Source organism: Acipenser ruthenus, chromosome 23 (genome assembly GCF_902713425.1).
Source record: "Acipenser ruthenus chromosome 23, fAciRut3.2 maternal haplotype, whole genome shotgun sequence".
Lineage (NCBI taxonomy): Eukaryota > Metazoa > Chordata > Actinopteri > Acipenseriformes > Acipenseridae > Acipenser > Acipenser ruthenus.
The window spans coordinates 14,078,464-14,105,792 of record NC_081211.1 but is presented as its reverse complement, the minus strand read 5'-3'; the positions used below and the strand labels follow the sequence as shown (position 1 = coordinate 14,105,792).

The window sequence follows — 27,329 nt, the reverse complement described above, 5'->3', positions numbered from 1 at the left end:
CTCTACACTGGAGCTTTTCTGCAAGAGATGCCTGCATTCTTTACACTGGCAGCACTTCTTCCTTGAAGCGATACACACTCTGCTAACCCTCCCACACACACTGCCACAGGCTTGAAGTGGGAGCGACCAGATGAGCACATACATACAGTTCAGTATGCAAAGGGAGGGATATGACTAATGATGTTTCCCAGTGTCTTATGCTATTTGGTGCTTTCAGCACAGCTCACATCCACATGAGCAGTTAGTTGGAAAATCATTTTAGAAACCTAGTTGCTAGGAAACAGGTAAAGGAAGGAGTTGAAGCAAAAGAAGGCGATCTTCCCGTATTAACCTGCCACTGGAGCAAATGCAAAAATCAATTTAGTGGTGAACGAGCTGATAATGACATGCTGTGCTAAGAGTACAACATGTTGTGTTTTTATTTTATATTCATTTAACAGTTTTAACAATAGAATCCTGATCCCCTTTAGCTCATTTGTGCATTTAGAAACATACATAGAGGCAGATAGCTGTGTAATGGATAGGGATATATAGAGGATCCACCCTGAGCATTCACAGGGTCCCGTAGTTATTCCACAATGAGGATAGCTGTGTACTGGAGAAGGATATATAGAGGATCCACCCTGAGCATTCACAGGGTCCCGTAGTTATTCCACAATGAGAATAGCTGTGTACTGGAGAGGGATATATAGAGGATCCACCCTGAGCATTCACAGGGTCCCGTAGTTATTCCACAATGAGGATAGCTGTGTACTGGAGAGGGATATATAGAGGATCAACCCTGAGCATTCACAGGGTCCCGTAGTTATTCCACAATGAGGATAGCTGTGTACTGGAGAGGGATATATAGAGGATCCACCCTGAGCATTCACAGGGTCCCGTAGTTATTCCACAATGAGGATAACTGTGTACTGGAGAGGGATATATAGAGGATCCACCCTGAGCATTCACAGGGTCCCATAGTTATTCCACAATGAGGATAGCTGTGTACTGGAGAGGGATATATAGAGGATCCACCCTGAGCATTCACAGGGTCCCATAGTTATTCCACAATGAGGATAACTGTGTACTGGAGAGGGATATATAGGGGATCCACCCTGAGCATTCACAGGGTCCTATAGTTATTCCACAATGAGAATAGCTGTGTACTGGAGAGGGATATATAGAGGATCCACCCTGAGCATTCACAGGGTCCTATAGTTATTCTACAATGAGAATAGCTGTGTACTGGAGAGGGATATATAGAGGATCCACCCTGAGCATTCACAGGGTCCCATAGTTATTCTACAATGAGAATAGCTGTGTACTGGAGAGGGATATATAGAGGATCCACCCTGAGCATTCACAGGGTCCTATAGTTATTCCACAATGAGAATAGCTGTGTACTGGAGAGGGATATATAGAGGATCCACCCTGAGCATTCACAGGGTCCTATAGTTATTCTACAATGAGAATAGCTGTGTACTGGAGAGGGATATATAGAGGATCCACCCTGAGCATTCACAGGGTCCCATAGTTATTCCACAATGAGGATAGCTGTGTACTGGAGAGGGATATATAGAGGATCCACCCTGAGCATTCACAGAGTCCTGTAGTTATTCCACAATGAGAATAGCTGTGTACTGGAGAGAGATATATATAGAGGATCCACCCTGAGCATTCACAGAGTCCTGTAGTTATTCCACAATGAGGATAGCTGTGTACTGGAGAGGGATATATAGAGGATCCACCCTGAGCATTCACAGAGTCCTGTAGTTATTCCACAATGAGGATAGCTGTGTACTGGAGAGGGATATATAGAGGATCCACCCTGAGCATTCACAGAGTCCTGTAGTTATTCCACAATGCCGAAGGGGTCAAGCGGGTTGTTTACAGCTGTCCTCATGAGTGAAATAAGCATGTTCATAGGGTATAGGGTTTATATAACAGCAAGATAGATTGCAAGTTAATATTCACTCAAGACCACAGAATATGAAAATGTTATTCAATGTTCCAAGCTGAACGCTACTGCAGAGATGTAACTAGGTGGCGGGGTGGAAAGTTACAGAATAGCTAGGTGAATAAAGAAGTGATTCAGTTCACAAAGTTACAGAATGGCATCACTCAGTGACAATAATAATAATAATAATAATCTTTATGTAGCGCCTTTCATAGTGGACCACCATCACAAAGCGCTTTACAGAGGTAGGCTGTGAACTGTGCATTATGTGCAGAGTCACTTACAATAGGACATTGATTTAACATCTCATCCGCAGGATGGAGCACAAGGAAGTTAAGTGACTTGCGCAGGGTCATACAGTGGCAGGGTGGGATTTGAACCGGTGACCTTCTGATTACAAGCCCTGGACTTTAACCACTGGACCACACTGCCTCTTGAGAGGGTTAAATAAGCAGTCCATCAGTTTAACATGTGAGCGCTCCCAGTCTCTGGTAATGTCATGTGAACCTGCTTATACTCATCAAACCAGTTCATTACAAGTTGTTCGAGGATCGGGTCCTGGAACAGTGCTGAGGTTTTCTGTGCCTCTCTTTATCTCAAGCTGGAGGCTGTGAGATTGTTACTGTATCCAAGGTTGCAGAAGAGCAGTTTGAACACAAATCCACAGTTGCTCTGAGACAGGGCAGAGGCGATGAAACTCAAAAGGCAGAGAAAGTTTTGGTTTCGGTTTCAGTCCAGTTCCACTGTTCCACTTGTCTTTGTAGATCAAGCGTCTTCTCTTGAAAACCTGAACTCATTCTCACAGGTTAATTATTCCAATTGACCCTTTTTAATTGAAGCTTGACAGCGCCCTCCACTTTGTTAATAGGGGTTGGGTCGCAAATGTAACTTTATTATCCAATAAAGTCACAGGTTTCCATATGATGAAACAAATGTCAAGAAGTTTTTTTTAAAAATCCAATGTTTGTGAAAACATGGTCCCATGTTTTAGACTTGGCAGCTCCAGTTTTTAACACCACCTCTTAAGACAACCAATCAGCGAGAAGTAATTTGTACTGGGATCTTCAATTCAGATTCAGATTCAACGCTCTCAAACTCAGCATGTTTTTTAAGGGTTACAGAAACATTACCAGGATATTTGAGACCTAGTTACTGTTTTAAGCTGCAGGCTAAATCCTGATTTTGGGGATCAATAAACCTTCCAGCAGACTTCAGGAGTTAAAGGGTATTGTGTGTGTGAAAAGGAAGTGTTCCCAGTCTCCTTGGAACATGCTGCAGGGTTTTGAATGTTCATTTACAGTTCCAGGTCTGCAACTCAATTTTATTTCAGAGTAACTGCTTTTCATGGATGTTTTAAATGTATAGAACATGTTGCAGCCTCAGCAGCTCGGGCCGGTGTTGAGCAATGCTGAGTGTATGTGACAGGATCACCCTCTTCATCCCTCAAGTCTGTGTGAAGATTGGAGAGAAGCACAAACACATCTTTGAGCTTTGAGAACACGTTTGCCATTTGAAGGGCCACAAAAGAATACGATAAACCACAAAGACTAAGACAGAGACAGCAGAAGTTTACAGTGACATTGTATTTCTGTACTTTTAAAGCATACGAGGTACTTAAAGTATTACTGTGTCTAGATCATAAACATTCAGCTGGCCTAGATAGACTGGAGCAGCACAGAGTATTGCTCAACCATTAGCCAATCTATTTACTCTCTCTCTCGTTTTAAATTAATCCCATCAATTCGGAAATCTGCATATGTTGACCATTGGAACCAAAACAACTGCAGACCTGTATCTGTACTTCCAGTTACTGCCAAAGTATTTGAGAGTTTATTAGAACAAATACAATCGGAGCAGGACAGCAGTCTGAACAGTACATTCAAATTATGCAATTTGGGCTTGGTTGCAGCTGAAAGGGTTACAACTTTACATTGATCACTTTTTCTGAGAAATACAGGTTTTCAGAAATATAATTGGAAATTAGCCACGTTTTACAAAATAAATGTGATGCTGAAAACTACCAACTTACTTCCCTGTAAGGAAGCCCTTATACCAGTTCCCCCTAGTAAAATCATAGCAAACGGTAATAAAGCACAGTGAAAGCATGGTAAAACACAGGCAAGCATTGTACAGCAGAGGGAGACATGGTAAAGCACAGGCAAGCATTGTACAGCACAGAGGGGCATGGTAAAACACATGCAAGCATTGTACAGCACAGTGAAAGCATGGTAAAGCACAGGCAAGCATTGTACAGCAGAGGGAGACATGGTAAAGCACAGGCAAGCATTGTACAGCACAGAGAGGCATGGTAAAACACAGGCAAGCATTGTACAGCACAGTGAAAGCCTGGTAAAACACAGGCAAGCATTGTACAGCACAGGGAGGCATGGTAAAGCACAGGCAAGCATTGTACAGCACAGAGAGGCATGGTAAAACACAGGCAAGCATTGTACAGCACAGTGAAAGCCTGGTAAAACACAGGCAAGCATTGTACAGCAGAGGGAGGCATGGTAAAGCACAGGCAAGCATTGTACAGCACAGAGGGGCATGATAAAACACATGCAAGCATTGTACAGCACAGTGAAAGCATGGTAAAGCACAGGCAAGCATTGTACAGCAGAGGGAGACATGGTAAAGCACAGGCAAGCATTGTACAGCACAGAGAGGCATGGTAAAACACAGGCAAGCATTGTACAGCACAGGAAGGGATGGTAAAACACAGGCAAGCATTGTACAGCACAGGAAGGGATGGTAAAACACAGGCAAGCATTGTACAGCACAGGGAGGCATGGTAAAACCATGGTAATTAAAATTGTAATCAGCATAAATTATAAAGAAATACACAACGCAGACATTTAATGTTGGAGCTGTAAAGAATCTTGAGATATTTTTTAGAAATGGAATTGAAATGTTTTCATTTTAGAAAAAATGATGCTGATAACAGTCTGAAGTAAAAACGTAATATACTTACTGACTGGAAATTTCAATGCAACCTGCATTGTTTTTATTTATTTATTCATTTTTACAAACCTGATTAATCTTGTTCTATCCTTTTTTCCAGTGTGCGGTGACATACACGGGCAGTTTTTTGACCTGATGAAGCTGTTTGAAGTGGGCGGCTCCCCGGCCACCACACGCTACCTCTTCCTGGGAGACTACGTGGACAGGGGCTACTTTAGCATTGAGGTAAGGAGAGGCTAAGGAAGCACTCGGGAGGGCCTGGAGCTGAGCTGTGCTTCAGAATACTGGGTAATACACAGCAGTGCTTCTCAAAGGAGGGGTGAGGACAGCTACTGGGGAGATTATATTAGTGCTTCTCAAAGGAGGGGTGAGGACAGCTACTGGTGATATATTAGTGCTTCTCAAAGGAGGGGCGAGGACAGCTACTGGTGATATATTAGTGCTTCTCGAAGGAGGGGCGAGGACAGCTACTGGTGATATACTAGTGCTTCTCAATTCCCCTCAATCCTGACCTGACCACCCCTGCCTGCCTGCAAGCATTCAGCCACGGGTCTCTCTCAAGCAAGCCTCTCAATCCTGACCTGAAATCCCTCTGTCTGCTTGCCTGCCTGCAAGCATTCAGCCACGGGTCTCTCTGAAGCAAGCCCCTCAATCCTGACCTGAACACCCCCTGTCTGCTTGCTTGCCTGTCTGCCTGCCTGCAAGCATTCAGCCACGGGTCTCTCTCAAGCAAGCCTCTCAATCCTGACCTGAACACCCCCTGCTTGCCATTCAGCCACGGATCTCTCTCAAGCAAGTGTGGGATTCCTGAAGACTAAGTTGAAACCACCAGAGTTCAGTTCAGATCAATTCAATTTAATTCAATACAGATCAATTCAATTATGTATTATTTAGCCAGGATTGAGATATTGATTGGAAGACAGCAGCTTCATACAATCACACTTAATGATCAAGTAGCCCCCCTTGTGTTTTTACAATATTTAAGAACTATCCAGTTGTATGTTTCTAAGTTTTTTACATTACTGTAGATTTTTCATCTTCTGAGTTATTTCAAGACTGAAACTGTGTCCTGCAGTATTTTACTTCCTCCATAACTGGGCTGCAGTTTCCATATTAACATGAACATTGTGATGCTGTTTTTGAGAATGATAACGTATGTTGCTGGATGTTTGTGACACCTTCTGTTGGCTCTTTTTTTCTAGTGTGTTTTGTACCTGTGGTCCTTGAAAATCCTCTATCCAAAGACGTTATTTTTGCTCCGAGGAAACCACGAATGTAGACATTTGACAGAATATTTCACTTTCAAACAAGAATGTAAGTATAGCAGTCATGTTTATGTGTTCCTGTATTGAAATTCAAGTTAGGAATATACAGTACTGCTTTTTAGATCCACCTATTAGTATCCCATGTTCATCTACATACATGTTCCTTATAGATTTGTTTCTGACTGTTATTTGACAGATGTACCCTAAATGAATCTTTAAATAGGACTTCTTCTACTGCTACAAGTTATACTACTAACAACAACAATAATAAATAATGCTAACCCTAACCCTAACCCTAAATGAATCTTTAAATAGGACTGCTTCTACTACTACATCTTCTACTATAGCAACAACAACAGCAATAATAATAAAGGGTTTCATTCTGTTTCTTCAGCAGCAGTTTCATGTTTGAAGTTTGAACTGCATTTATAATATGTTTAAACTTTTAGAGTTTACAAAGAGCACCACACTATGTAGAAACAAATATAAAATGCACAATATTCGTCCTGCTCAAAAGGCATGTTGACTGTGCAAAGTCAGGGTCATTGGTTGACATCCCACGACACCTGGGTGTATGTGAAATGTATACATTGTATAATATACTGACTGCAGGGTATGGAATTAGCACCCACTCAGCAAAACAGCCGACTTGTGGGCGGATATGCTGCACAGAACTCAGAGGAGCTGCAGTTTCTGTGCTGTTACACCTCCACTGGAGCTGCAAGACACTCAGACAGGCAGATATCAAGCCAAGGGAAGAAAACAGACTGTTAGAAATGTTTTGATATGGATTTGTTTTAAAAAGGGTCCACGTCCAGTCGTTTTTTACAGTAAATGACTTTTATGAATCACCCTATGAAATACTACTGCCACGATAAAGAGACGGTAAATTGTATGCATATTAGCCTAGGAACCAAGGCTTTATCTTTGAAACACATTAATTAGCCCTCATTATTAGGTAATGTTTTATAATTCTCTATGTTAATGGGTTCATTACCTAATTGTTCTTCAGATCATTTTAATTGTGATCAACATATGGACATGAGGGATAGTATTGAATTGCAGGTGGACCTGTCCGTACACATTATGGAGTTCATTCCTCCCGCTACAGGTCTTTGATGACTCGAGTACTGAAGTCAGCCACAGAACTGGGAGTCCGTTCGGGCAGATTCATGTGTGAAAGAATCAGTCAAACTCTTAGCAGAGCTCTTTAACTAATTGTCGTGGAGTGATTGCCACTGATTTGCTTTTCAGGGTAGAGTTCCCTCTTTATAGCTAATTCTTGTTTTGTAGAATGGAATAATGCTTGTAGAGACTAGGAGACTGTGCTTTATCTTTTAAACGTGCCTTTGTTAATTACTTAACTGTTCTTTCGATCAGTTAGATTGGGGTCAATATACTGACATCTTGAGACTGAACTGCAGGTGGACCAGTTCATGCAAGTTTGGAGTGAATTTCTTCTCAAAACCCCTTGTGAACTTATTATGGAAACTCTTTAGGCAAACTCTTAACAGCAGCCACCCACTTTGACCTGACCTAAGAAGACTATCGGGGCCATTTTGGTTTGAGATACTGGGGGAGATTTTCAAACATCAGTGTTATTGTATGGAACTGACGGTATAGTAACAACAGCTTTAGTAGCAAGTGAGTTTCAGACAAAATTTGTTAATAAAATCAATCAAATAATGCTTTGAAATTCAGTCAATGAGGTTGTTAATTAACAAATTTCTCGTTAAAAAGCTTAATTGTTGCAGGTCACATACATCACTTCCTGTCTCAATGACTAGATAAGGGGAACTCGTTTATCAAAATGCATGCAAACAAGATCAAGATCTATTTAAAGTTGGAGAGGAACATATTTGCAGAACAGAAGTCAGTCTAAAAATCAGCTTCAGTTAGAATCATTTTCCTCATAATAATGCTGGGTACAGAAGAAGGATATCTACCTTGTATAGTGCTGGGTGCAGATGAATGATATCTACCTTGTATAGTGCTGGGTGCAGATGAAGGATATCTACCTTGTATAGTGCTGGGTGCAGAAGAAGGATATCTACCATTTATAGTGCTGGGTGTAGATGAAGGATATCTACCTTGTATAGTGCTGGGTGCAGAAGAAGGATATCTACCTTGTATAGTGCTGGGTGCAGATGAAGGATATCTACCATTTATAGTGCTGGGTGCAGATGAAGGATATCTACCTTGTATAGTGCTGGGTGCAGAAGAAGGATATCTACCTTGTATAGTGCTGGGTGCAGATGAAGGATATCTACCATTTATAGTGCTGGGTGCAGATGAATGATATCTACCTTGTATAGTGCTGGGTTCAGATGAAGGATATCTACCTTGTATAGTGCTGGGTGCAGAAGAAGGATATCTACCTTGTATAGTGCTGGGTGCAGATGAAGGATATCTACCATTTATAGTGCTGGGTGCAGATGAAGGATATCTACCTTGTATAGTGCTGGGTGCAGAAGAAGGATATCTACCATTTATAGTGCTGGGTGTAGATGAAGGATATCTACCTTGTATAGTGCTGGGTGCAGAAGAAGGATATCTACCTTGTATAGTGCTGGGTGCAGATGAAGGATATCTACCTTGTATAGTGCTGGGTGCAGATGAAGGATATCTACCATTTATAGTGCTGGGTGTAGATGAAGGATATCTACCTTGTATAGTGCTGGGTGCAGATGAAGGATATCTACCATTTATAGTGCTGGGTGCAGATGAAGGATATCTACCTTGTATAGTGCTGGGTGCAGAAGAAGGATATCTACCATTTATAGTGCTGGGTGTAGATGAAGGATATCTACCTTGTATAGTGCTGGGTGCAGAAGAAGGATATCTACCTTGTATAGTGCTGGGTGCAGATGAAGGATATCTACCTTGTATAGTGCTGGGTGCAGATGAAGGATATCTACCATTTATAGTGCTGGGTGTAGATGAAGGATATCTACCTTGTATAGTGCTGGGTGCAGATGAAGGATATCTACCTTGTATAGTGCTGGGTGCAGATGAAGGATATCTACCTTGTATAGTGTTGGGTGCAGAAGAAGGAATAGAAGGAAATGGATTTAATTAGGAGTTTTTGCCACTGATCAACACAAAAAAAGTCCATAATGTCAAAGTGAAAAATAAAATCTACAAATTGTGCTAAATTAATTACAAATATAAAACAGAAAAATAATTGATTGCATAAGTATTCACCCCCTTTGCTGTGTAAATAAGCTCTGGTGCAACCAATTGTCTTTAGAAGTCACATAATTCGTTGAATGGAGTCCACCTGTGTGCACCTATCTCTGGGAGGTCCAACAGTTGGTTAGTACATTTCCTAACAAAAACTACATCCTGAAGACGAAGGAACATTCAAAGCAAATCCGGAATAAGTTTCTTCAAAAGCACCAATCAGGGGCAGGATATAAGAACATTTCCAAGGCATTGAATATCCCCCGGAGCACAGTAAAGTCCATTATTAAGAAATGGAGAGAATATGGCACAACTGTGAATCTGTCTTGAACATGCCGAAGTCTGCAAGAGACCTGGGACTTGTGAGAAGATTTATCTTCCAGCATGACAATGACCCCAAACATACAGCCAAAGCCACACTGGAGTGGCTTAAAAACAAAAAGGTAAATGTCCTGGAGTGGCCCAGTCAAAGCCTGGACCTCAATCCAATTGAGAATATGTGGAAAGAGTTGAAAATTGCTGTTCACCAAAGGTCCCCATCCAACTTGACGGAGCTTGTGCAATTTTGCAAAGAAGAATGGGCAAAAATTGCAGTATCCAGATGTGCAAAGCTGGTTGAGTCTTATCCAAATAGACTCATGGCTGTAATTGCTGCCAACGGTGCCTCTACCAAATATTGACTCAAGGGGGTGAATACTTATGCAATCAATTATTTTCTGTTTTGTATTTGTAATTAATTTAGGACATTTTGGAGGAACTTTTAAAACTACACAGCAAAAAGGGAGTTGTCCAAAGTACAGTTATTTTCATTACATATATATAGTATATATATATATACACCAGTGCTAAAATTTCCTTCAAAGTAGGGGTTTCTTGTCCAAGGAAAATGTCTCAAATAAATACCTTCCAGTGGTGAAACCGTAGCAAGGAGAAAAGACGGCAACCCCCATCAACAAAATCCAGATCCATGGCAGATATTAATAAAACAGACTTTACTCTTACATTAACAAGTCAAAATAGTGTTTGCTAACACGTTTCAACAGAAACATGTCTTCATCAGAGTAAATGGTAAAGATGTGCATCTTGGGCATTTTATACATACCTCACCTGACAACAGTGGTTAAGTATGCAGTACAACAGAACTACATCATTAGTATTTTACATCTTACTTGAAGTAGTTCTACAATTATCTCACATGTACATTCAATATATTAGATTCCCAGTTCATTCACAAATATTTAATATAAATCTGGTTACAATCAATAAACACACTTAATAAAACAGTCATCAAAGTGCAACAGAGTGATATCGTCAATGAATCACATATAATGGGTGTTGAGTGTGCTCTTATAGATTAATAAATCCAAAAATAATATTTTTTGTATGTCTGATTCACATTTATGATGTAAATTACTGCCAACTGCATTAATATACACTGCAATTTGTTCAAGTCTATAGTGGGGCCCCCACCTTTACCCCCAAATAAAAAATGTGTTCTATCAAAAAGCATTTCATAATCATACAGGAGTAGCCCCTCGCTAAACTGGATATGTTTGTCTGACATTAAGAGGTGTTGGTTTTAAAAAAGATAAACTGCACACACATATATTTATAGGGCTCAATGTATTTTAAATGTATAAATCATTGCGCTGAAATAACACTACATTATGTAAACATATAAATCTGTACAGTAGACCTATACAGTATACAGTACAGTAGTAAAATCAAATGAATACCTAGCGCACTTTTTTTGCTTTGGCCTGTAGGCTACCAGTATGGTAACACAAAATAAATCATGCAATTATTTTAAATTGAAACTAAAAGCGTTTTTTATTATTATTATTATTATTATTATTATTATTATTATTATTATTATTATTATTATTATTAACTTGGCAGCCTAGACAATTAACACAAAATAAATCATGGTACCGCACTGACAAGCTATGATACTTACAGGAGGACAGTCAATTCTCCTTAATACGAAGTTCAAGGGACACAAAATTAACACAATTATCTGCAGCTTTCGTACGTGTCATTATAATATTTGAGAACCCTGATTTGCATCTCCACCCATTTTTTGTGAATGTATGCAGGAATGCCCATAACTACATATTCATCTGAGGTTGAACCACAGAAGAACGTTAGTTACTTACAGTAAACCTGGTTCCCTGAAAGAGAAGACGACCACCAAAACATTACATATGGGATATGCCAGCCTATTGGTTGATATTTTCTGAGCTCCCTATACCAGTGCTGCCGATAGGCCCCTTCCTGGGATGACGCCCTCGGTCCCGCCTACCTAGGGGTTAAAGCCATCATTCTACAGAAGCCAAGTTGGAGGCATCCGTCGTCACCACTTGGCGAGTTAACACCACTCCCATCCTCATGCCCTCGTGCAGGTGAGAGGGCATCCTCCACCATCGCAGGGCCGCGGAGCACGTGTGAGACACTGTCAGCCGTCAGTGTCTGTTGCGCTTGGGGTGTAAATGAAACGCATTGAGCCACGCTTGGAGCAGGCACATGCGTAATAAACCCAGCTCGATGGCTGATACAGCTGTGGCCATCAGACCCAAGAGTGTTTAGTACCGCACCAAAGGGACCTGCGATCCCTGTTGAAACAGAGAAGGGCAACCCTGAATAGCTGCTACCCTGTCGTCTGACAGGTATGGAGCCCAGCCGGAGCCCCAAGTATGTCATGCACTGCACCGGTATAAGCCGGCTCTTCACATCGTTGATGGTGAGGCCAAGCCTCGCCAGATGCTGTGTCACAATTGCTGTGTGGGCAACTGCTCCCTCTCGCGACTGGGAGCAAATCAGCCAGTCGTCGAGATGGTTTAGTACTCAGAGCTAGGGAGAGGCCGAACAGCAGCATGGAGAACTCATAAACTCTGCCCTGAAAGGCGAAGCGAAGGTACTTCCTGTGCTCTGGACAAATGGGAATGTAAAAATACAAGTCCATGGTGGTAAACCAGTCACCCGGCCGGACTGACTGGAGAATGTGACGGTGAGTCAACATTGGGAAATTGGTGAAGAATCTCAGGTCTAGGATGGGGCAAAAGCTGCCATCCTTCTTGAGTACCATAAAATATCTTGAGTAGAACCCCTCTCTGCAGGAGGTGGGGTCTACGAGACGACTGGCTCGCTTGCACAGCAAGGCGGACACTGCTTTCTGGAGCACAGATACCTGAAAAGGGTCCTTCACGAACGTGTGCATGACTCCTCGGAAGGGGGGAGGTCCCAAACGGAACTGCAGTGCGTAACCATTTAAAGAGGCAATCATTTGGGTCATGTGATCGGAGGACAACCCCTGACCTTGTGGGGAATTGCTGCGTTGAGGGAGCATAATTGGACATTAAAATATGTGAAGAATTTTACTTCTTATAGGTTCGATTGCCCTTTGTAAGCAAACCCAGACACACAAATTGAAGTTTTTAAGCACTTTCGTGCAATTGTATGAGTTATAGAAAAAAAAGACAAACCAAGACAAACCAAAACAAAACAAAACAAAACAAAACAAAAGCCTAGCTCAACTTCAGAGCGCTAACTCAAACTTTTTCTCTGTCCCTAACTAAAACTGGATGGCTAAGCCATTTACCAGTAAAACAAAATAACACACTTTCACACAGTACCTTTTACAGACCACACAGGTATCTTCACTGTGACAGCCTCTCTCTACACACAGACTGGAGACTGCCCCGAACAAACACTTTGGTGCTGTTTAAATACCTGCCTGCTACAGGCAGGTGACATCTATTAATTAAACACAAATGATTACACCTGTGGCTGTGCGAGAAGCCACACCCACACTCTGGCAGGGACAAAAATGAACCCTATCCCTGCTAATCACCCACACATTGTTCCAGGCAGAGATCCACTCTGCCACACATATACAATAAAATGAATCTGTTTTCCCTTACCTGTGGCAGCACACACACCTGCTGCTGCACATAGGATTACACCTGATCCCACGCAGTTTCCTATCAGCTGTTTTGTTTAATTGAAAAATTAAATAAAATAAAAAACACCTGTTAAAAATGCAGTTCAGTTTGGTTGTTCATTATTATTTTCTTTAATATGGAGTCATTTACAGCTAATGTTTAAAATGGAAGGCATTGGAAGGAGAGTTATTATTTCTGTTTCTTTGTTAATTCTCAGCTTTGTTTGAACGTATAAATCTTCTTGCATGCAGTCTCTTGCTGTCACGTCAGCCTGACAGGAGCAGGATGCTGTGACAAAGCAACTTAAGTGAAAAAAACAACTAAACCGGTCCTGAGGGTATCTAGAAAGGGAATGCTGAACCCAGCACACATGTGACTCAGAGAGTGTGTTAGAAAGGGAATGCTGAACCCAGCACACATGTGACTCAGAGAGTGTGTTAGAAAGGGAATGCTGAACCCAGCACACATGTGACTCAGAGAGTGTGTTAGAAAGGGAATGCTGAACCCAGCACACATGTGACTCAGAGAGTGTGTTAGAAAGGGAATGCTGAACCCAGCACACATGTGACTCAGAGAGTGTGTTAGAAAGGGAATGCTGAACCCAGCACACATGTGACTCAGAGAGTGTGCTGGAAAGGGAATGCTGAACCCAGCACACATGTGGCTCAGAGAGTGTGTTAGAAAGGGAATGCTGAACCCAGCACACATGTGACTCAGAGAGTGTGCTGGAAAGGGAATGCTGAACCCAGCACACATGTGACTCAGAGAGTGTGCTGGAAAGGGAATGCTGAACCCAGCACACATGTGACTCAGAGTGTGCTGATTCACTACAGCAGGGCTTGTTTCCATTCCTTCTTCTTCCAGGTAGAATCAAGTATTCGGAGCAGGTGTATGACTCCTGCATGGATGCGTTTGACTGCCTTCCTCTGGCTGCCCTGATGAACCAGCAGTTCCTGTGTGTTCACGGAGGTCTGTCACCTGAAGTACACACTTTAGACGATATTAAAAAGGTGAATATAAAGGAAGTGAATATAAAGTATTTGATAATGTTCCTTTGAGAAGGAAAGACAGGACCTGATTCAGCACTACTGAGCAGCTCTCTCCTCTTCAGGTATTAGTCCCCCTTTCTTTGTTTTACCTGCCTGTCCCAGAGTTAGAAGTAGAAATTCATGGCTGTTCACCGCACTGCAGGGCCTCTTCTTCTCCCTGTTCACACAGAACAAAGGCCAATCCCAAGCTGCTGTTCCCTGCAAACAAACACAGGAGGCAGCATGTCCCAGATGGAGCGTCTGACTAAATAACAGAAACAAACACAAAACACAAAACTCTAATGAAGCTAGGAACGCACATGGGCAGGGCCTCAGTCCTGCCACAATCCTCAATTACAGTCAATATAAAAATCTGAAGCACAGTGATAAGGGGATCAGCGATAGCTTTGGTTATAATTACAGTAAATATAAAAATCTAAAGCAAAGTGATAAGGGGATCAGCGATAGCTTTGGTGATTCTAATAAAATGTAAATAAAAGTGAGAAACGACAGGGTTAGCTGTACAGATTGACTTATTAAACATCCTGGTTTATTTTTAAAAGAAGAACATAGTTAACGCCATTCTCAGTAACTTTAGAATTTGTGTCAGTTGGTAGTTGTGCATGAGATGGTGCTTGTGGCGTGTACTGGAATGTTCTGAAATCTTTTTCATTGCCCTCTTTATGATCTGCACTGCCTATCAGTGCATAATCAGAAGTATAACACTGCCTGCTTTATGATCTGCACTCTATATCAGTGCATCATCAGAAGTATAACACTGCCTGCTTTATGATCTGCACTGCCTATCAGTGCATCATCAGAAGTATAACACTGCCTGCTTTATGATCTGCACTCTATATCAGTGCATCATCAGAAGTATAACACTGTATGCTTTATGATCTGTTCTCTATATCAGTGCATAATCAGAAGTATAACACTGCCTGCTTTTATAGTTAGACAGGTTTAAAGAACCTCCTGCTTTTGGGCCAATGTGTGACCTGCTGTGGTCAGATCCTTTGGAAGATTTTGGAAATGAAAAGACCCAGGAATTCTTCAGCCACAACACTGTCAGAGGCTGCTCATATTTCTATAGGTAAGGCTTGTTTTAGCAATTCACTTATTATACACAACAACATGCTACTGACGTCACACGCAACGACAGACAGTTGTTATTAATTATTGTTATTAATTAACTCAGTTTGCCAAAAGATGCTCAAAAAATTGTGTTAAAAAATTAATGGACCAATGGTACATCAGTATCTTGTATCCCTATATTTTGTAAATATATTTAGGAATTTCATTCCACAAATTTTACTGATTATATCGACTTAATAAAGTTCAATTAGTTCTGTTCAAGGGTAAAAAAGAAGGTTTTAAATATATGATTTGCCAAAGATATTCTGTTTAAGGATAGTTATTTTTTCAAAAATTGTTTTTTGTTTGGGTGCTTATAAAAAGAAGCTGTGTTAGCGCAATGAGAGCCGTAGTTGTACAGTATGTGTGGTACAGCCGTACAGTATTTTGTTTTACTATATTTTTGTAAATAAGTTCAGATTTTTATTTTTTATTTTCCACATTTTTTCTTTATATAAATATAATAAAGGTCAAGGATGAGAAATTTGGTAGAATTTTGTGTTTCTGAGCATGTGAGTTAAGTGTACTGTACCCACAGATTATGTCCATTTCCTTCAAATTGTCAGAAATTCGGGCATAAACTTTCTCATTTCTGACGCATGACTGCAGATCTTCCTGAACAATTCTATCTGCCAACAGAGAAACTAGAGCCTGCACTTCCTCAGCGTCCCAAGGCTGTACTTTTCTCTCATCACACTCGCTGCCTGCCATGTTTGCTGTTTGTCTTTCTGGAGTGTACTGACTGATGCAACATAATGATGAAGATCCTTAACCCCGCCGAAGTTTCACGGTTTGGTTCTCACTCGGCTCAACAAATAGCCTGTGGAGAAGTACCCGTACCGTACCGAGCCCTCACGGGTCGGGTGTGCCAGTGGAGAAGCACCTCTACCGTACCGTACCGAGCCCTCACGGGTCGGGTGTGCCAGTGGAGAAGCACCCATACCCGTACTGTACCGAGCCCTCACGGGTCGGGTATGCCAGTGGAGAAGCACCTGTACCGTACCGCACCAAGCCCTCACTGGTCGGATGTGCCAGTGGAGAAGCACCTGTACCGTACCGTACCGAGCCTTCACGGGTCGGGTGTGCCAGTGGAGAAGCACCTGTACCGTACCGTACCGTACCGAGCCTTCACGGGTCGGGTGTGCCAGTGGAGAAGCACCCGTACCCGTACCGTACCGAGCCCTCAGGGGTCGGATGTGCCAGTGGAGAAGCACCTGTACCGTACCGTACCAAGCCCTCTCGGGTTGGATGTGCCAGTGGAGAAGCACCCATACCCGTACCATACCGAGCCCTCACAGGTCGGGTGTGCCAGTGGTGAAGCACCCGTACCCGTACCGTACCAAGCCCTCACGGGCCATTGGAGAACACATCCAGTAATTGTGAAATATGATATATATTGTGAGGTATTTATTTTTTCCATGTAAATCTATATCTTTCAGAGCAGCTCTAAAGTTAATAAAGGCACGTTCCACAGCTCTATTATATAGGGTTTATTTTAAAATGTAAGAAATATATAACGTAGAGCATTGTTTGGAAAAAGTGTGTCTCTCTCTACTTCTCTTTCACCACTTGCTGTTCCCTTTTCGTAATGGAATCGGCTGTGCCTGTGTTTCAGATAAGCCTCCCCTTTACTGGTTAGTTTGAGACACAGTCGCCCCCATCTATGTTTTCATAAAAATCACTCAAAGCTAACATGCAGGGACTCACGAGTGGCGCATCCAGTAAAGGCGCTCCACGTGGAGTGCAGGATGCGCCCTTAGTCTGGATGTCGCCGGTTCGAATCCAGGCTATTCCTTTGCCGACCAAGGACGGGAGCTCCCCGGGGGCACCCCACTGGCTCTAAAGCAGACAGTAAAGGACAGGGCAAAGCATGTCACCAAAATCAGGGACAAGCGTGTTTTGCCTCCGTGTTTAATGGATTGCCCCTTTGTCAGAATTGGGCCCCATGTGTTTGTTTCTAAACTGCACATTTGAGATGTACGTAGTGAATGGAGGTGCAACAAGGGTAAGATGTGTGGAATTATTATCATAACTACAATTACTTCAAATAAAAGGGAAGACAGTTTACGCATATGAAGATAAAATTCAATACACGGCCATTCTGTATAACCAGTGAACCATTGCACCTGCCAATGTCTACTGAAATATATTCCTTCCTTTTTCATTTGTAACTGCGCATACAAAGTGCAGATGTATGTCATGTTGTTCTATTGCCTCCATGGTTCTGTGGAATTGCAAGCGAGCCCCTAGTGGTTTGCCAATTCATTTGTCTTGCTCTATTTTTTATACAAGCAAATAAGTCAGATCTAATTGCATGTAATTTTTACTGCCTTAAACTACTTTTCAAATGTCAGGGGGATTCAATAAGGAGGTCAAATATATCCGAAGGCAAGGTACCAAGTCTGTCATTTTCTATGTGAGTGCTCATTTATCAAAACATGTAAATGTTCATTAGTCTTTCATCCAGAACGTAGAGCACCCCGGACTACCTCAAGTAAGGTCAATATTGTTGTGTTATTCAAGTGATCTTCAGATGAGGGAGAAATTGAGGTTCTAATGCATGTTATAGGAGATTCAAACAGGGAAATGGAGGTTCTAACGCATATTATAGGAAATTCAAACAGGGAAATGGAGGTTCTCATGGAACAAATTATGTGGTGGAGATTGAAATTACTTTAAACACTCCCCCAGATTAAAACTGATAAAGGTATCAAAAAATGTTTGCTGGTGTTTAATACTTCAAACTGTCCTCTGGCAGTGTAAACTAATCTAACATTATCTAACAGTGTGTCATACCCAATCTATTAAAACCACTTTGGTTTGATTGTCTAATAACACGCACATCATGCCCTTATAAACACGTTTTGAGTGATTGGCCCGTGGATAGAAGTGTTAAAAACAAGTCACTGAACTGCTGAATTATTGGACCTCCTTAGAAGAGTCTGATCTTAACGCATGAAACAAAGATAAGACAAATAATTACAGATCAAATATGAGAGTTTGAATAGGTTGTGACACGCTTTTAAAAAAGCATCTTATATTAGTTCACATCAGAAGACCTTGTCTTATTATTAATAAAGTGTAGATTGCAAATGATGGTAAAAGCATAATTTCCTATTTCACAATGAACACATTTCCTTCTGTTTTAATTACTATAAAGTGTCAAAGGGAATTGCTTGGAATGTGCATGCCCTGATTTAAAGGTGTTTAACGTGCATCATGGATTCATGGATATAGAATGAACTGGAATACCCTTGCACTCCGGGGTGCCTGGGCCATGGTATGGTACTGATTGAGTAAGACCAGCCATCAGAGACACCAGGGAGACTTTAAACACCAACCTGCTTGCTGAATGATACAATCCTCCCGTCTGTCAGTGAAGACCGCATATCCAGGGCAGCACTTACACATCTCAGCAGATACCTGCCCTAGAAAACTTACAAGTAAAAGCACTGCATGTACAGGAAGAAATATAGATTTCAATACACTTCTTATATACAATGTTTATGGGTCCTACATTATGTAAGCAGTAAGGCACTTCAGGGTGTGTGACATACTCTAATATCAGCACCCCCCGGGTGTGCTGTAAACACGAGGCGAAGCCCAGTGTATCACACACCCTGAAGTGCCTACTGTGCTTATTAAATGGGTTAACTAACTACATTGAAAAACAAATGTGAAAATGTTTTTTAATTAACAAAAATGTCATTTTTAAAACTTAAGAAAAAAATAGTTCCATAGAACATTTTTTTAAAATAAAACCAAAGATGCATTAATTAAAAAAAAAAAAAAAAAAGCAAATTATAGGTGTTGAATTGAACATTGCCATTGAAAGTGCAGTGTTTTTGTATTCTTGTAATTCTTGGTTTGTTCATTACATTTTAAAGTAAAATATTGGTGGCTATTTTCATCATGACACAGCACAAATGGAGTCTACCTTTATATCACGCAGATCCAGTAACAGCATCAGGTGACAGTGCTGTTTTTAAAATGTATTTAATTATCCTTTGTTATCCGGGGTAGTGACAAGAGGTATCCATACCAGATTAGAAATACCGCTTCACAGTGGTGAGAGAGACGTTATTGTTTTATTTAAATTGCAAAACCAAAAATATAATTTTGTTTTCTTACAACAGAATATTATGCAATTGTACTTTGATTAAATATAAAAAGTATATTATATGTATGCATTATTTAGTATATATATATATATATATATATATATATATATATATATATATATATATATATATATTGTTTTTAGCCATGTTTATCACATGGAAATGTCTGATAAACAATGACATCATTAGTTGCGCAGAAATCCACTGAGCACCACCTGCGGTTGTGTTAGTGCGGTTGTAATAAACACACACAGTTAGTGTGCATAACTAACTGAAATGAATTAATAACCTCACTCGATACTTGCTCTGAAAAGAATGAACTAGTGTGGTTGTCGCTGCCCTTTGTAACCGAACTGTGTGTGTATACAAACCGTATTAAGAGCAAAAGGTGAACTCACAACTGCATTTAGCCTGTGTACGTAGCCTTAGAAGACTTTTTCTCCTGCTCCAGAGTAAATGTTGAGAAATGTTTTATGATGTGTGATTAAATGTTTAATGATATGTTTAAAAATATAACTCTGCGATACAGACAACACGAGACGCAGCAAAGGCAGCGTATTGTGTTTCTTGTTAACTTTGCAGGTTGTTCTGTAACAGTGAAAGATCAATAATGTGTTTGAAATAGATGAAACATGCATGGTTAGCAAATGTTCTTTATAACATCTGTGTAGAGCAGACACTGCACTGTTTTTTAATCTTTCTTTTTCTCTCTCTTTCTCATCTAGTTACCCTGCGGTATGTGACTTTCTACAGAACAATCATTTATTATCAGTTATCCGAGCTCATGAGGCACAAGACGCTGGGTATGTCTGACAAGTGTACTGTTAATAACCTGATACTGCAGTGTCCCATTGTCATATACTGCAAATCCTTCATTAAAGCACCTTCATCTGTAGAAATTGAGCAACATAGAGGAGGGTAATATTTATTTTCTTTATTATGTGACTGTAGCTAACAAAATATTTCCCTATGTTTGCCATGCACATCCATTCACTGTATACTGTAGGTCTCAGCTGTATAGTACTTTCATTTTAACACAAGTAGTAAAGGAAGCATACACCACTAAAACAGGAGGCCTGCTATAGTCTAACATCTTTGACCATTTGCATTCATTTTTCAGCGTATGATGCTGAAGTTATTTAATTAGCAACCCTGAGGTGGTAACCCTGTGAATTTACTAGACTAGATGCTGAAGACCATTTCAAACAACCTTAGTTCAGTAGCCCTTTCTGTGCAGTACTAATGTGAGCTGTTCTCACTGTTTCATCTTTCATTGAAATGGCTGGTGCTGGATGTGTACTGTATACAAACAACAGTTGTACCTTTTTGTTCTGCATCTAATCTTGAGTGGTGGCCAAGGATTTACAGTAAATGGGCTTCACAGGATTCAGTCAAAACAAGGTAGATAGCAGATACTGATTGAAATCACTGCTCAATATAAACAGGTTCAATATGAAATATTATTGATCATTGGTCTTCTCTGTTCTGACGTTTGATCTTAGAAATCACTGACAATGCATGGCTGTTAAAAACGTACCTAATCTCAGATTTAAGATGAACTGGAATGGCCCTTACATTGTGAAGAACCCCCTGCAGTATTTACAGAACATGCATTATGTTACTTTTGCTGGGTCCCATGTTGTCCATATTGCACGTTCATATTTTTAAACATACAGCTGTGGTCAAAAGTTTTTCATCACTTCGAATTTTTGGAGACATAATAATAATAATAAAAAAACTATGTGAACATAATTTAGATATTTTATTTGACATCATGTAATCAAGGAAACTACAAAATAACATCGGAAGCCATAATAGTAGTAGAGTATTTCATTTTTTCATTTTTTTGTTAAGTATATGGAAAACTACAAAGCGGTATGTAATTCAATATGTTAACGTAACATTATTTAGCAGGTTTCATTCGACTTTATGAAGCAAAATTAGTTCATTCTGTAGGGTGATGCAAAACGTTTGGCCATAGCTGTACAGTATTGCCTCATCTGAAATTTTTAATCACACATAACAGGTCGTAAATCAACTGGCCAACACATTTCTCAACATTTACTCAGGAGTGTTTACCAGGAGAGAGAGAATGTCTCTTCTGCACATTCTGTTGTTGCAGGAGGGAGCGTGGTCTGGATACACTGAGATGTTTAGAAGAACAACTCTTTCCCCTTACAGAGTAAAAATTGAAAAAAACTTGATTTATCTGTGATGTGTAAATAAAAATATCAAAACCATCGGGATGATGTTGAAAATATATTGCTGCGATGTGGACGACATCGGGTACAGCAAAGATAAAGTCATGTGTTTCAAACACTGCAGGGGGTTCTGTAAGACCAAGTTTCTTAGTAAATCTGCACTGGCACTCCATTGATTCAATATTTATTTGTTTATTGCATTTATACAGCACTTTTTATACAAAAGTATCACAAAGCATCAAAAGTATTTGTATATGTATGTCACACATACAACTGCCATAATCAGACCATTTAAATAACAGTATACACATAATAATACAAAAGCAGCAATTTTAAAGTTACATTAAAACCCACTAAGATAAGAAAGCCATTTTATAAAAGTGTGTTTTAAGTCTTGACTTGAAAACTGTAAGGGTCCCAGCTTCCCTGACAAACGAAGGCAGAGCATTCAATAATTTTGGAGTTCTACAAGAAAAAGCCCTACCTCCCGTGTTGCTTTTGTTGACCCTAGGAATAACCAGCAGCTCTGCATCCTGTGATCTCAGAGTGTGGTTTGGAAGATACAGGGTCAGTAACTCCTGCAAATAACTAGGTGCTAATCCATTCAGGGCCTTGTAAGTTAACAGCAAAATCTTAAAATCAAGTCTGTACTGCACATGGAGCCAGTGTAAAGAGGTCAAAACAGGGGTAATATGTTCACTTTTCCTGGTTTTAGTCAGAATTCTAGCAGCGGTATTCTGAACAAGCTACAAGCGGGATACCACACGTTTTGGGAAACCAGAAAAAAGTGCATTACAATAATCAATTCTAGATGAAACAAAGGCATGCATTAGTCTTTCTGCAACAGATACGGAAATAATTGGTCTAAGTTTGGCTATATTTCTCAAATGGTAAAAAGATACTTTAGTAATTTCCTAATATGAGTCTCAAATTATAGATCAGGATTAAAGATGACCCCCAAACTGTTAATTTCTAGTTTAAGTTTTGATGAGAGACTGCAAGGGTCGAGCTCATGTAATCCCACATTTCTTTTTAGTTGGTTCTGTGATCCCACTGTGATCCCACTACCATCCCCTCTTTTTTATCTGAATTCAACATTCGAAAATGCTTTGCCATTCAATGCTTGATGTCTGTAAGGCAAGTAGCTAATAGCACCCAGGCAGAAGAAATTCCTGGCATTAGGGACAAATATAGCTGCGTATCATCAGCATAGCCATGGAAGTTCACTCCGTGTCTGCTGATAATGTCACCTAGCGGTAGCATATATAATGAAAACAGCAAGGGACCTAGAATGGAGCCCTGTGGAACACCACAGACAACTTCCGATAATGCCGATTTTACCTCCCCAATAGAGGCAAACTGAAACCTATCAGACAGATAAGATTTGAACCAGAATAGGACAAGGCCCGACAGTCCTACGATTCAGTAGGATGGCATGGTCCTCAGTATCAAAGGCAGCACTTAGAGCAAGAATAATTAATACTAATGGAAAGCCCGAGTCAGAGTTTATCAGCAGATCGGAGGCAGTGTGGTCCAGTGATTAAAGTCCAGGGCTTGTAACCAGAAGGTCACCGGTTCAAATCCCACCTCTGCCACAGACTGACTCACTGTGTGACCCCAAGCAAGTCACTTTACCTCCTTGTGCACCATCCTGTGGATGAGATGTTAAATCAATGTCCTATTGTAAGTGACTCTACCTCTGTAAAGCCCTTTGTGATGCTGGTCTACTATGAAAGGCGCTATATAAAAATAAATATACTATTATTATTATTATTATCATTGACAACTCTGACAAGGGCCGTATCAGTGCTATGAGCAGCATGAAAACCAGACTGAAACTTCTCGAATATACCATTAAAAGTTATATATTTTTGTAATTGAATTGCAACAACTCTCTCTACAACCTTATATAAGAATGGTAGGTTGAGATTGGCCTATAGTTATTGAGGACTTTAGGGTCCAAATTGTGTTTCTTAAGCATAGGCTTTACCACAGCTACCTTAAATGCTGAGGGAACTATACCGGAGGAAAGTGAACCATTTATAATTTTAAAAAATGTGGGTATTAATAACACCAAGAACATTTTAATAATTTTGTAGGAATAGGATCAACAGAGCATGTAGTAGCTCTCATATGTCGAATTAGCTCTGTCAGATCCTGTAAGGTAATCAGAGAAAAAGCCCCCATAGTAGCCTTAATAGGTGTAGTTGGTAATTAAGTAATTCTATTAAGTCTTCCTTAATAGAAGATGTCTGTGGAATCTCATGTCTAGTATTTTATTTTTAAAGAAATGTAAAAAGTCATTGCAGCTGTGAGAGGAGCCAGTGTCAAGGGTAGGACTATTAGGGGAAGGATTGATTAATTTATCTAGGGTAGCAAAACTAAATTTAGGATTATTTGTATTTGTTTCAATTAAATTTGAATAATATGCTGATCTAGCCAATGCCAGAGCCATCCTATATTTAACCAGGTGGCCTTTCCATGCGATGTAATGAACATGGCATTTAGATTCCCGCCATCTCCATTCTATTTTACAACCCTCATATTTCATCTTAGAAGTTGTATCATTGAACCACGGTGAGCTTTTTTTAAAAGACACTCTCAGAGATTTGATTGGCACTACAGTATCTAAGATACCAGTCAAGGTGGTGTTGTAGGTATTAACCAGCTCATCTACTGATGAGGACTCAAAGAGTGGTAATGAGCTCAAGACATCAGAAAGCTTAACAGCAGTTGAAGAATTAATTACCCGGGATTTAAATGTACGTTCCACAGTCTTTGTAGATACTGGCAGATTCACCTAAAAAAGAATAGCAAGATGATCAGAAATAGTAAGATCTAGGGTTATGAGGTTCTTAACAGCTAAACCACAAGAAATTAGCAGATCTAAAGCATGGCCATGATTATTCGTAGGACCTTTGACATGCAGGATACAATGTAAGGAATCCAGTAGCCTCAAATATTCCAAGGAGTTAGAATCAGAATCAATGTCAACATGAAGGTTAAAATCACCCAATAAAAGAATCCTATCATATTTCACTGTCAATATAGATAGCAGATCCCCAAATTCAGTCAGAAATAGCGGGTTTGACTTAGGTGGTCGATAAGTAATTACAATATGAACAGGTAATGGACTGTTTAATGTCAAAGTTAAAACTTCAAAAGATGAATAACCTTCAACAATTTCCTGTTTGATTGTAAGTTCATCAGTGTGGAGTAGTGGTTAGGGCTCTGGACTCTTGACCAGAGGGTTGTGGGTTCAATCCCTGGTAGGGGACACTGCTGCTGTACCCTTGAGCAAGGTACTTTACCTAAATTGCTCCAGTAAAAACCCAACTGTATAAATGGGTAATTGTATGTAAAAATAATGTGATATCTTGTAACAATTGTAAGTCGCCCTGGATAAGGGCGTCTGCTAAGAAATAAATAATAATAATAATAAAGTTCACTACGGAAAACAGCAGCAAGTCCACCTCCCCGCCCAGTAGAATAGTTAGGTGGAGAAGCCTCAATCAGGGAAACATTGTCATTTGTTCCAAATGTTGTAATCCTGACTAAAATCACTAATTAACAGAGCCTTATTAGACAGAGACCTGACATTAAATAAACTTAGGTGTAAATTGGTCCAATCAAGAGCCTGTGATTGAGCAGGGGTAATCGGAATTTGACAAAGGTTACTGTAGGTTACTGTAATATGCGAAGTTTCTTAATACATCTTCACTGGCACCCCATTGATTCAATAGGAGAAGTTTCTTAATAAGTCTTCACTGGCACTCCATTGATTCAATATGAGAAGCCTGTGCCGGAGTTCAGCACTTTGATCATTAGTTAGTGGTTAAAACGAGCATGTGCTCTTCACAGACAGACTGGACATGCACATGCATTTCTTTCAGTAGTCTGCTAAGCTGGCAGGTCAGTCCTGGCCCCTGTCACGTGCTGTACAGCATTGCTTGATAAATCATTCTAACCTGTGTGCCAACTTTTCAGATCTGAACGTTGCCAGATTAGCCTCAGAAAGTCGCTATTTTAAATTAAAAGTTGTCAAACAATCGTAGACACACCAACAGCTACACACAGTATGCAGTGTGTAGTCCTCAGTCTAGAAGTACCAGAACACTAGGGGGTGATAGAGAGCGAGTGTGCCGGTGGCATGAGACATTTTGTCCCCCCTGGAAAACGGTCCCCCCAGACTAAATTTCATAGATCAGCCTATGAAAAATTGCCAACATTTGCTATTTAATTTTTCTGCGAATCCTATAAATAATTTGTGAAAATCAATACAATATCCCATATGCTCGTAGTTTATGGGGATGAGTGAGGAAGCTTTTTATTAGGAACCATATCAACTACTATACGTTCATATGGGGTATTGTGTTGATTTTCACAAATTATTTATAGGATTTACAGTTAAAGAAAAGGTTAACCGCTCAGCTTCACATTTAAAGTTGGTTTGAAATGTTTAGGTGATATGGTTGCAAATATCAAATGAATATCAAACTGGTTTGTTTAGAACCAGGTTCGTGGTTGTTAAGCCCGTTGCTAAGCAAACGACACATTGACTTTCTTGCGTATTCAAAGGGGGCGGGCATTATTGGATTTCATTTTAATTACCCTGACAATGATTCCAAAAGGACTGACAATAATACTAAAAGGACGTTGCTAAAACAGGATAATCTAAACATTCTGACGATTTTACATATCTGGAAATCACTAGATTTGTAGCTAGTCGCTTTTGACAAAATGTGTTGCCAAGTCAGCCCTTACATTGGCTAAGTTGGCAACGCTGATTCTAACTCCTTTCTTCCTTTGTGTCTCTTCTCTGCAAGCTACCGGATGTACAGGAAGAGCCAGACCACAGGCTTCCCTTCACTCATCACCATTTTCTCAGCACCAAACTATCTTGATGTTTATAATAATAAAGGTACGTCTTCTAATGCAATCATAATTAAGGACATGGATTCTGAAGTCATACAAAGCACTTCTGTATTTGTATCATTTTAGAACTATTTTCACTCCATTCACAATCAATGAGTGCTTGAAGTTATTTACATTTTGTGTTAAAACCTTTTCAAATTCAGGATGCAACCTCTCTGGCACTCAGAAGTGGAGCAGAGTGGGGACTTATAAGCCTCTCTTTTGTAAGAACGTTGTTGTTTTGTAATTGGTGTATTCAGTTGAAGAGCTGTGTAATTACAATGCAAAGCTCTGGGGCTGCTTTAAAGGTATTCTGTTCTTTTCCTTCTTGTATGGAGATTCAAATAAAGCCAGAAAAAGGATTTACAAATTCCTATATTTTTTATCTTCATTAAAAACAGTAAATCCGAGAATCCCAAACCTCATTGATAAGATTGCTACTAGATAATAATATTAAGAATACAAAGAAGAAAGATGAAGTCAGCTGTCGGGTATTGACTGACATTCTCAAAGTGCTGTATTCACCTTGACATTCTCAAAGTGCTGTATTCAGCCTGATATTCTCAAAGTGCTGTATTCACCTTGACATTCTCAAAGTGCTGTATTCACCCTGATATTCTCAAAGTGCTGTATTCACCTTGA

The 27,329-nt window shown here is 40.2% G+C and overlaps 1 protein-coding gene across 3 annotated transcripts in view; it reads left to right on the top strand.

The window, feature by feature from the left end:
• The window catches only part of LOC117413365 (protein phosphatase 3 catalytic subunit alpha-like), a 164,258-nt gene that overhangs the window by 94,025 nt on the left and 42,904 nt on the right, over nucleotides 1-27,329 (top strand). For all 3 annotated transcript variants that reach the window (XM_058996652.1, XM_058996651.1, XM_058996653.1), the window contains exons 3-8: nucleotides 5,001-5,125; nucleotides 6,103-6,214; nucleotides 14,154-14,299; nucleotides 15,271-15,410; nucleotides 20,298-20,375; nucleotides 26,600-26,694. In XM_058996652.1, the coding sequence (XP_058852635.1) occupies nucleotides 5,001-5,125; nucleotides 6,103-6,214; nucleotides 14,154-14,299; nucleotides 15,271-15,410; nucleotides 20,298-20,375; nucleotides 26,600-26,694 (696 nt within the window). The remainder of the gene's footprint in view (nucleotides 1-5,000; nucleotides 5,126-6,102; nucleotides 6,215-14,153; nucleotides 14,300-15,270; nucleotides 15,411-20,297; nucleotides 20,376-26,599; nucleotides 26,695-27,329) is intronic.